The 12311-nt window shown below is 30.2% G+C and overlaps 1 protein-coding gene across 2 annotated transcripts in view; it reads right to left on the reverse strand.

Moving 5' to 3' along the window:
• The window catches only part of RB1 (RB transcriptional corepressor 1), a 160967-nt gene that overhangs the window by 106778 nt on the left and 41878 nt on the right, over window positions 1-12311 (reverse strand). For both annotated transcript variants that reach the window (XM_003942219.3, XM_074387700.1), the window contains exons 5-9: window positions 10419-10457; window positions 9256-9323; window positions 7236-7346; window positions 4707-4849; window positions 380-457 (exon numbers count right to left, since the gene is read on the reverse strand). In XM_003942219.3, coding sequence (XP_003942268.1) covers window positions 380-457; window positions 4707-4849; window positions 7236-7346; window positions 9256-9323; window positions 10419-10457 — 439 coding nt within the window. The remainder of the gene's footprint in view (window positions 1-379; window positions 458-4706; window positions 4850-7235; window positions 7347-9255; window positions 9324-10418; window positions 10458-12311) is intronic.

Here is a 12311-nt window from a genome sequence, read left to right on the forward strand (position 1 = left end):
TGTTGATGGCATTAATTGTGGATCCTACACTTAATTATGCTTACCAAAGCAAATTTAACTGTGTATATTTAGCTATCAATATTTAGCTATTTAAAGATACTTAGAAATTTGAAAGTCTACACTTTGATTTTTGAAAAAAAATTCAATAAAGATTGATTTATAGTACAAATCACAAAATGATGCTATTACATTTGATTATATACTCAATAGCTTTTTGTTACAATACAAAAGTTAGTTTCACCACAATTCTACTTGGCTAGATTCTTCTTGGGCAAAAAAAATTCTGATATACAGTAAACTGATACAAGAAAGTTAGGCAATTATCCCCCCTCCACAGTCTCAAAACATTAATATTTTACTAAATTTGCTTTCAGATTACCTCTGGAAGTCCATTAGATGTTACAAGTCCAAGAGAATTCATAAAAGGTATAAAATTTTTTAAATAAACATTTTTCACCTGAAAAAGATGAAGTTACAATATGATCATTAAAATTTTTTTAAAAACCCTAATCTCTATCACTATTAACACCTGAATGAAAGTGTTAACATTTGATCAATGATATCCATTCAAGATAGTGTAATATTTATAATTAATTCAATTATTTACTTTTTAATGTATATGAAGGTAGTAGAAAGCTGTTAAAAGAAATGGGATTTATAGGAAGAGAATCCATTGAAACCAATTTCAATATTCCATGTTTAACAAATGATCAAAAGACAGGACACACAAAAAATTAAGCAACTTGACCCATGGCAGAGTTTGATTTAAAATCCAATCTGTCTACCATCAAAGCCAATGCTCTTTTCACTTTTCTATATTGCCTCTGATTTCTCTCTATAGTGTATTTTTGGACATTTCACTCATAGGCCATCTGAAATCTGCTCAGGAAATATCAAGTCAATTTTTAAGCATACATTTAAGAAAATAATTTCACACCCAAAATTAAATACCCAATAATTCATTTCAAATCCAAGTAACCTCTATTTAGTGGTACCTTCTGATAGAGAAAACTTCTTAATATTCATGTACTTGAATTTATTGTTTCCTTTATAGGCTGTGGGTTTTGTGACCTGATTAAGAAATATTTACCTACTCTTTGATAATAAAACATTGTTTTCTAGCAAAAAATTAAAAATAAAAATGTTTTGTAGGAGTATATATGGTTATATGCAAAAGCACCCTATACTTAACATGGATCTTTAAAAAATCATATACACACACTCAAAAAACCTGGAGTTATATTCCTGGCCATTTTATACTTGCAATGTGTTAACAGAATTTTAAACAATTTGCTTTTCTTTATTTATCTTCTTTTTCCAAACTTGGAGTCTACATTTACTAAGGTGGGAATAATTTAAAGCAGTTCCTACCTCTATTTCCCAAATAAGTTATAAGAATTAAGCCTCTGAAATACTTATTAGTCTTGTTTCCTAGTTAACTCTCATGTACCTAGCGTATTTATAAAGTGAATAGTTCTAATTAACCAGTTAGCATGACTAACCAAGTTATATAACCATAAACTAACCAATTAATCATATATTAGCTATGTAAACCATAAATTATAAATAAACCATATATATCATAAATTAACTAATCAGAATGAATAACCAATAGTTATATCATAAGTACACTATGTAGTCAATCAAGTGTCAATTAAAATACCACCTTTAACTGACTTAAATTTTTAACTGACTGTATTTTAAAAACCATAACTATGAAGATTCTAAATTATAAGAAATTCTTTAAAATGAAGAGTAGAGGCCGGGCGCGGTGGCTCAAGCCTGTAATCCCAGCACTTTGGGAGGCCGAGGCGGGTGGATCACGAGGTCGAGAGATCGAGACCATCCTGGTCAACATAGTGAAACCCCGTCTCTACTAAAAATACAAAAAACTAGCTGGGCGTGGTGGCGCGTGCCTGTAATCCCAGCTACTTAGGAGGCTGAGGCAGGAGAATTGCCTGAACCCAGGAGGCGGAGGTTGCGGTGAGCCGAGATTGCGCAATTGCACTCCAGCCTGGGTAACAAGAGCAAAACTCGGTCTCAAAAAAAAAAAAAAAAAAAAAAAAAAAAAAAAAAAATGAAGAGTAGAAAAGTGTTATATTCCTAATCTTAAAAATAAAAATTTTCAAGTAGTTCTGAAATCCAGATAATTAACAACCAGGAAACAGAAAACTACATTTACTACTATTCATTATCTTACAAATAAGCAATAAAACCGGAGTAAAAAGAAATATTTCAACTACATTTGTCAGCTTATTTGCAAAGATAATTTGTAATTTACAAAAGAAAGCATATATATTTACGTGTATATATTTATATGTACTATCAATATTTCTACATATTTTCTTTTCCAGAATTTCTTTTTTAGAATATATAAAGTTGATATATTTATATCTATACACAGTTGAACAATGTGAACAATGCAGGGGTTAAATGTGTCAACCCCCCACCATGCAGTAAAAAACATATGTATAACTTTTTATTTTTTATTATTTTTTTAAAGACGGGGTCTCTCTATATTGCCCAGGCTGGAATGCAGTGGCTGTTCACAGGTGCCAACACATGCATTACAGTTTTGAACTCTTGGGCTCAAGCCATCCTTCCACCTCAGCCTCCCAAGTAGCTGAGACTACAGGCCTATGGATTACTTCTGAGTACCCAAAATTTAACTAACAGCCTGCCATTGACTGGAAGCCAATCAATGACAAAGACTCAATTCACATATATTTTGTATATGTACTATATATACATACTATTTATACCATCTTCTTATAATAGAGAAAAGAAAACATGAAAATTGTGAGAAAATACATTTACAGTAAGTTTATGTAATCTGTTAATAAAAATCATCTGTCTGAAACAGCAGGCAACTGCAGCTACAGACCTCAATCTACAGTACATATCAAGCAATTTAACTTTTTCTTGTAATGTCATGATTTTTCTCTGCTTCTTTTGAGTTCTTCCAGCATCACTAGTGCAACTCCTTATGGGTCCCACGGTGTTATTCAAAGTTTATGGTATTGCACTAAATATTATAAAAAATAGTGAGAACCTCAAGAGTTCACTTTATATTGCAATATGCAATTTACTGGAGAGATGAACTGCTCGCATGGAGATGACTAGTGTCACATGGCAGCTTTTAAAGTGGATACAACATCTGAGCTTACTGCAGTAGCAACAGGCTACAAAATTATTATAATAGTACAATATGGACTGGTTAATTTTATGACTAATTGCATCTTTATGTTCGTTCACATTTCTCATGATTGCAAATGGCACCATGTACAGTCTGTGTTTGTGTCAGTTTTGATAAATTTTAACTTTTTATAATAGATTTGTATTTATTTTATGATATAGTAAATTATAAAATAGACTAGTATCTACATATATTTTATGCATTTATGATATGCCTTTTTATTCATTTTTTTTCAGTATTTCTAGGCTACATCATTTGTGGCAAATTTTTTCAAATTATTGCAAATCTCCAAAAATTTTTCTACTATATGTAATTAAATAAACCGGTGTATAAGGGGACCCATGCAGTTCAGACCTGTGTTGTTCAAGAGTCAACTGTATATTTGTTGAAATTAGTAAGCCATAGTGCTAAAACTATGACATATCTTTATAAATAATTCTAATACTTCTTAAACTAGATTTCAGGACCACACTCCCATTCCTTCCCAGTGTTGACAAAGAAATTTCAAAGATGTAACTTTTTTTTTTTTTTTTTTTTTTTTTACTACTATCTGGTGGTAGTGATTGTGGACAATACAACAAACTATGAGAAAAACTGTATGGTAAGAAGGAAAGAAGCACTAATACCAGATGTCCCAAAGTCTAATGTAGACTCTGTTAATATTAAGCTATCAGTCCTTGGAAGCTTGTTTACTCATTATAAAAAGGAGATTGGACACATTATTTGTAAGATTCCTTCTAACATCCAGATTGTATGAACAAGATAGGTAATTCCTGGGTATTCACATATATTCTCCAGCAGTCATTACGTGCTGTAATATTTAGAAAGAGTAACTATAGAAGGCCAAACAGAAATTTAATGTTGGTATCACTTATCACTAAACCAAAACAGTAGAGCACTAGAGTTTTCTAAGCAGGGTTTTGTTTGTTTGTTTGTTTTTAGAGACACAGTCTCACTCCGGCACCCAGGCTGGATTACAGTGGTGCCGGCATAACTCACTGTAAGCTCAAATTTCTGGGCTCAGGGAATGCTCTTGCCTCAGTCTCCCAAGTAGCTGGGACTACAGGCACATACCACTATGCCCAGCTAATTTTTTTAAATATACGTTTTGTAGAGACGGAGACTTGCTATGTTGCTCAGGCTGGTCTAGAACTCCTGGCCTCAAGATATCCTCCCACTTCAGCCTCCCAAAAGGCTGGATTTACAGGTATGAGCCACCACGTCCAGGCTTGGCAGGGTATTTTAAAACATTAGGGGTATCGGTAACCTCAGAAGAATTAAAAAACAACTACATTTGAAAACTATTGTCTTGATTATATACTTTTCAGTAATTCCAGAGCTACTCTCTTTAAAATCAAAGTAACTAAATTTTTTCTAAATATTTTGCAACTGCAAAAGAGTTAGCGCTAACTACAAAAAAAACATGCTCATCACAAAAGAAGTAAATACTGTTAGGGAGAACTTACATCTAAATCTACTTTGTTTTAAAGAAATCATAAAGTTAAATTACCTCATCTATATTACATTCATGTTCTTTACAGAGAATTTCAATAATTCTTGTATCATTTTCTAGTTGTTTGGCTATCCGTGCACTCCTGTTCTGACCTCGCCTGGGTGTTCGAGGTGAACCATTAACGGGTATAACAGCTGTTTCTGTAAAAAGGGTAAATTAGATAAGAACAATTGTACATTCTATTGTATAAAGTAATAAAGTATTCTAACTATAACTTAGGTCAAAAATAATCTTGGTAACATTCTATTACTTTTACTTATTTGGTTTCATTAGAAGGATAGTAATTTCATCTATATCTACTAGGAATTAGGTACTAATTTTTAGTATTTGCCATCCCTCTTCTCCTCTGCTCCCAAATAGCCCAAAAAGAACTGGGTAAAATACAGTTTGATAAACAAATACAAAGAGAAGGCGTGGAAGTAGCCAACTTTCAAACTAAATCTAAGTGAATCTTAGTCTGCAGGAGGAAAAAAATGTGGTCTATCTTAGAGTTAAAAACAATTAGCAAATATTTCCTAATTCAATTTCTAAACATAGCATAAAAACAATATTTTAAGTTTTAGTAAAGTATGATGTTTTTAAAAGATAGGTATAAAATATATTATAGTAAATATAGTAATATGATAATAAACCATGATTTTTAAAAAATCTCCTAGATTATTTTAAGTATTCCCAATCCGAACTAAATACGTGTTCAGCTATTAAAAATATTACAGATGATTAAGTATAAAAAGTATGTACTGCCTCTAGATCCAACCAACAACTTACAAAAATTAGAGAGGACAGAAGAACATGTTAAAAACTATAATACAGAATATGATCAGCGAAAACCACACTGTGGTTAAAACTCAAGACAATCTGTTTATTTAAAAAATAAATTATAAGGAGAAAAAGAAAAAAGAATGAAAGAGGAACTTTTAAAAGAGTTTTTAAAACATATCAACCAGTCACAAAGTATAAATCTTATTTAGAGTCTGATTCAACCTATAAAAAACTTTTAAATTATTTTTACAAGAAAATCTGAGCACTTCCTATATATCTAGTAATATTAATGAGTCACTATTTATTGATTTTTAGATGTGATAAACAGCAGTGTAATTATGCTTTTTTAAAAAGTATTTTTTACAGATACGTACTGAGATGTACAAGGATGAAATGGTATGCAAAGATGTGCTTCAAAATAATACATCTGGGGTAACTGAGCAGGCAATAGGGGACAGATTATAAGTTATCTGTTGAAGTTACATGATAAGCACAGGAAGGTTTATTTTACTACTGTCTATTTTTGTATTCATTTGAAATTCTCTACAATGAAAGTTAATTAACAATTACCATATTCAGTCAGTTCAATAATACCTCATGCTTATTTCTCTTAAACAGAGCACTTAGAGAATTCAAATGTACAATTACCTGAAACAACAAAGATTGTCAACCTAAAGTAATATCCAATAACAACTTACTAAAGTTATAAAATTGAAAAAAGTGGGGAAAGGGTACATAAAGTAAATTTATAAAATTCAGGAGAAAATTTGAAGCATATTTATTGTTTTCCACATACAATTTTTTATTTTTCTTTGCATGTGGTTTCTGACAAATGAAGGTTTCTGCCTTCTTTGCCAAGCTATGTTCAACATATTTTCAAAATTCTGCTCCAGCCTTCATTTTTCTACTAAATTCTTGTTCACAAAATTTAATGAGTCTTCAGCCTACTACCCATTTCAACGACACTTTGAAACTTCCATGTTACCCATTATTTTTAGCATTAGTACTTTCAACATTTCAGAAGCAAGGAATTAGTTCGAATTTGGGTAAGTTTACATTTTTTTTTATATATATAATAAGTGACTTTGAAATCTTACTCTTGAGGCCATGAAAGGAAGCAATTCTAGGCTAAGAGAAATATATACCTTACTCATTCTTGTCTAATGCTACCTAATTATATTAGCAAGTTATTTTTATTTAAATATACTTCCCATTTCATCATCCACTGAAATAGTATGAGTTATAGTGTATATTAAAAAAGCATAGTTATTACAATATCCAATAGTAATAAAAACTTAATTAAGCTGTTCCTGTAAAGTAGGCCGCTCTTTCCCATGCAATTTCATTCGTATCTTTTTCTTGTCTCTTGCTTTTCTTTACTGGGAATGCCCTCCCCCAACATCTTTACTGAGAGTGCCCTTCCTCAATCCTAACCACTCTTCCAGGCTAATTTCAAATACCACTTCTTTTATATGGTATTCTTTGGTCTTCCACAGCTGGAAAACTTTCTTGTCTCCTGAACCTCCACAGCATTTGTTGTATTTTGACCCAGACCCAGACCACTTTCTTTCTATCATGTATTCTAATCATCTGTTTACATGTCTTATCTTTCCTTCCATAACTTACACCACGTATGGGCAAAGTCCATGTCTGATTTACTTTTTTATCATCCTCTCAGCATTAGAACCATGTATGGTACCCTCTAGATATTCAATAAGCAACTGCTGAATGAGAAAGTAAAAGGGGAATAAATTAAATACTTACTATATGGTTCTTTGAGCAACACAGGAGGTGAGAGTTTAATAAAATAGTCAAGGACACATAGCATTAACTGAAATGAAATCACCAGATCATCTTCCATTTGTAATACTTCCCCTGAAAATTAAAAAAAAATTTACATTTTAAAAGAAAGTTAGAGATTCAGATATTTGTATCAGAGAAAATTGTAGAGTATATCCATAAATTCATTCAATAATCACTATCAGCATGGTAAAGATTTTCCTTTTTTGTAAAAAAATATATATATATGTTTTAAAAGGTATAAAATATATAAAATAGAAATAAGTTACAAAATTATAAAGCAAGTGTTAAGTCTACTCTGAGAATTTTACATTTAAGTATTTCTATAATAATTCTTTAAGTCTTAGACTGTTTGGATACAACTGAACTGTAGATGGTAAAGGAAATTTGATGTGTTTTTGTTTTTAAATAATTAAAACAGGTCCATTTTTTAAAAAAATAATTCTTTTAACTACAACTCTCTTAAGGTAGCCAAAATAATAATAATAATAATAATAATTTTTATGTCTAAAATTATAAATTTTGCTTTTTAAAATTTATTTCCGATTTCAAGAGTTATAGAATGTATTACTCCAGAGAAAGAGGCTAAAGTATAATAGATGCTAATCTTTAATTCTAATTTTATAATTTTGTATATATTATACAGTTGTATAATAGTTTATTTATAATTAGAATTAAAATTTACAATTTTATAAGTATTGCATTTATTATATAAAATTACTGTTTATTAGAATTTATTCTAATTATTCCATTTATTCTATCTTAAAATTTTAAATTATTTATAAAATTATGATTTTATTATAATTATATCTAAACCTTTTATATTTTTAATTTCAACCCCTCTAATATATCACAATAACCAAAACCATTAAGAAATAACAAAATATATAAATTTAAAGTAATCTATAAAATAATTGTTCAGAATAAAATCTTTAAAGTTAATAGAACATATACACAACTAGATGGCTATGAGAAAATAAATCCATATGACAGATACCTGAGAAAACAAATAGTGTAGCTACATAAAACATACAAATCATGATAAAACACAGCTATTGCACATTTGCTCATGGCTCCATGTTATACATTATTTTTAAAAGGAACTTCAATTTGATTCAGTTTCTATCTTCTGAGTACCTGACTACTAAACCAGTAATAATCTCAACAAACATTGAAAGTGTAGAAATTTTGTGAGAAAACAGACAAGCCTGCATCTTTATAGGTTTTCTAGATCCAACGGTATGGTGCAAAAAGTATGTTTGCAATATACTCACAAATAAGTTATTTTAAAATACCATAGTGGTAAATAAAAATATCAAGGATTTCTAGGTAAAAACCATAGAGTGAAGTCAAATGAAAGAATCTCTCTCAAGTACATTCTTTTGCTTTCAATTTACTAGGTATTGAAATGCTGGTACCACAAATACCAAATGGGAGACTGAGAGAGACTAACTCAAAGGGCATCCTCATCTTCTGCCTCTCTAACTTGGAGGGAGACACAGATGAGAGAAGGGTAAAATGGAGGACATAAACAAGTATAGATTATTTTTTGACAACTTAGACTCCAGCACACTGTTGAACTGGGAGCAATTTGCATCCCAAAACAATCCTGCTACAGAAAAAAGATAAAACTGCCACTAGAAGTATTCTGTTTTAAAGTGCATTCTTTGTGCTTTCCTGACCAAAATTATTTTATTGGAATTATTTATCATGAGCAAATATTTTTATGAAAACAGCAACATCATTATTCTTCAAAAAAAGGAAGGAAGGAAAGATGGAATATTAGAAACACAAATAAAATAAAACATTTCAAAGGTTGTTTCTAGTACCAGAATTACAAGAACTTGCTAACAGTTAATAAGCCATGCAGAGAATGGGGGAAGGAGTACATTACTGAATAAAAATTGGGGAATTTAGTTCAAAGGAATGCCAATTTAAGTATTACATTTGAAATATTAGCATGTAATAAATATAATGAACTGACCTTTAGCTAATAAAAATGTGATCCAAGAAACTTTTAGCACCAATGCAGAATTTATCTCAGTAGATATCCTATTAAACAAATAAAAATCAGAAAAAAAAAAAAATCAGGAGAAACGTTTCACTGAAAGAAAGTTTTCAAAATATATTTTTTGAGTGTTTTTTGTTGTGTCAAAAAAAAACCTGACTTTAGTTAAATGCATAATAGAATGTGGTCCATTTTAAATGCATAATTTACACCTGAATTTCTCTCTATTCATTTAATATTTCTATATCTTAAAATTCTAAGATATGATATTTAGCCCACAGAATGGTATACATTCCTGACCATAGAAGCTGCAAAAAAAAAAGAAAAAAAAATTTAAGAAAAAAAAGAAGAGTACACATTTTGAGATGAAAATTTTGTAAAATATTGAATATCTCAATTCGAATAAAAATATATAAAAGACATAGTATGCTATAATATACTTTGTTTCACATTATCTTAATATTTTTTGCTTTTTTTCTGATTAATTATCAACACTGTGAGCAGAAAAATAAAGATTTGGATGACTTTAGTTTGCCAATTTAACACTTTGCCTTGATAATCTTCCCATAGATATTCACTTTTTGGAATTAATAGATTGATATCAATTAGTTAGTAAATATTCAATTACCCTTTATATTAATCATCTTCAATACCACTCCAATGGGATCAAAAAATCTCATGTACTACTCATTCTGTTTCCAAGAAAAAAACTCTGGAGCTCTACATGGACATACTGTTAAAGCGTGCATTATTCATTTAAAATAATCGTTTGGAAATTTTAATACAGATTTTTACATTTATTCTCACACACAAATTATGCTGATTCTTGGTTAATAAAGTGCCTGTAACAGGCCCTCAATAAAGATTTCATCAATGAATCTGCATTTTTCCCAGAGTTGGTGATATGTTGCCCTGAATCAATTACCACCTTATTAGTTCTTCCTTATTGTGTAAGTCATATATTTTATACTATGTTCTTTGTGAGAAGATAAATAATCTACACAGGACTTAAATCTATGGGCTTAAATTATGAAGTGGCCTGCTATAATCAATCATACTAACCCTAACTATCAAGATGTTTGAGATTATTCCAGAAAAATCTTTTTTTTTTTAAGTGAAAAATTCTCTGAACTACTTACGAACTGTTGGGTTGTGTCAAATATATAAGTTCACATGTCCTGAAAAGAAAAACATTATGACTTTTTAAAATGTTAACTTTTAACATTTTTTTCATAATTTAGAAGTCATAGTAATTTTCTCATGCTTTATTCATCTTCCTTTAAGAAGTATGCATTTTAAAAACAAAAAATGTACAGCTTTACAAAACAAAGTTCAAGTCTGTTTTCCCAATTGATGACACTTCACATCACTGTAATATTTAATTATAGTAACTGAATTTCCTATATTCATTTGTAACACTGTATTTGGTTGGAATCCTAGATCAGGTCATAAAAACCTACTTAACTGGTAGTCATATATATTCATATAGTCTACCCTAAAATAAACAGGTTGGTATCACAGGTAATCCTCTCAATTACTCTTCAGAAAAAAAAGGTATAAATAAGATAGAAAAAACCCTGCTGATCTACCTGAGGTTAGTAAAGTTTACTCTAAATTATCTCATATGACTAGTCAAAAAAATTTTAAATCCCTTTTACAAAGGCCTGAGTGGCCTTCTGAGGCCAAATCAGACTGTTACTCCCTAGTTTAAAATCATTCAAGGAGTTTCCACTGCCCTAGGGGCAAAGTCCAAGATTACTATCAATCTGATCCCTTCCTACTTTTCAGCCATTAGCAGTATCAAAGTACAACCTGATATTACTGCTTTGGCTTTGGACACATGCTAATCTCTAAGATGCTCGCTCCCGGTTCCCACTCATTTTGCTTGGTGAATTCCTATTTTTCCTGTAAACCCTAAACAGACATTGCCTTCTATAGTTTTTTTTCTCCGACCAAAATCACCACTATAGCTACATTTCACCCTTAAACATATACAATGTAATGCTTTGTCCACTATATAATTTCTGCTTCTTACAACAGAAACAAATATCCAAGCAGATTCTTGATCTCAGACAGCAGAGCAAACAACTTGGAAGTATCCAGAGAAAATTACTATAGGAGGAAAAAAAATCAGAACTGTATCCCAAATCACTCCTACCAACTAGCCCCAAAATTCTTTATCCAGAAAAAAAAAAAAAAAACTGATGATTATGGATTTTGAAGTACTAGTATGTATAGAATACTCATTAAAATTGGCTGAAAGAAGTTTTTGCTTGTTTTGTTTATTAGAAAAGTAATACATCCTCCTTACAAATGTAAGTTACTCATATAAAACTTAGGTTGACATTTTGGTAAACTTCTCTCCAGTCATTTCATTCTATGCATTAGTGGTCTAGGTTTCTTCCTCACACACAGTTATAATCAGAGTATATCCTGCTGTATTTATTTAACATTGGAATAACTTTCCAATATTGTCATTATTCTTTATCAAATTTTATTTTATATTTATAATATTTTATGTTTAGATATGTTTAATATTTATTGTCTAACTTTAGTTGTGAATATACAGTTGTTTCTAGTTTTTCAGGGGTCTAAGTAATATTGTGACAAAAAAAATCTAAAGCTACCTTATATTTAGGATCATATTAAAATAAGCTCCCAGATATGAATTAAAAGTCTGTAAACAAATTTAAAGAATAGAAAAAAATTTAGAAAGTCACAATTAGGTAAATTTTAAAAGCCAAACACACACACACGCACGCACACACACACACACACACGTATAATATTCTACTCAATGTAAAACAATACCTAATGGAAAGAAACATTCGAAAATATAAAAGGTGATTATCTCCAGTGTTGACATTTGGTCAATTCATATCTTATTTATGCCTTTCTGTGGTTTCCAAGAATTCCATACTTAGTTCATTTTTGTTATGCACATTATTTAGATAATTTATCTCCATTAATAATTTTTTTAAATTCCCCTTTTTTCCTATGCAAAAAGCTTCTATTCTCTTCAAGAAAGGACT

This window comes from Saimiri boliviensis, chromosome 16 (assembly GCF_048565385.1).
Source record: "Saimiri boliviensis isolate mSaiBol1 chromosome 16, mSaiBol1.pri, whole genome shotgun sequence".
In the NCBI taxonomy this organism is placed as follows: Eukaryota; Metazoa; Chordata; class Mammalia; order Primates; family Cebidae; genus Saimiri; species Saimiri boliviensis.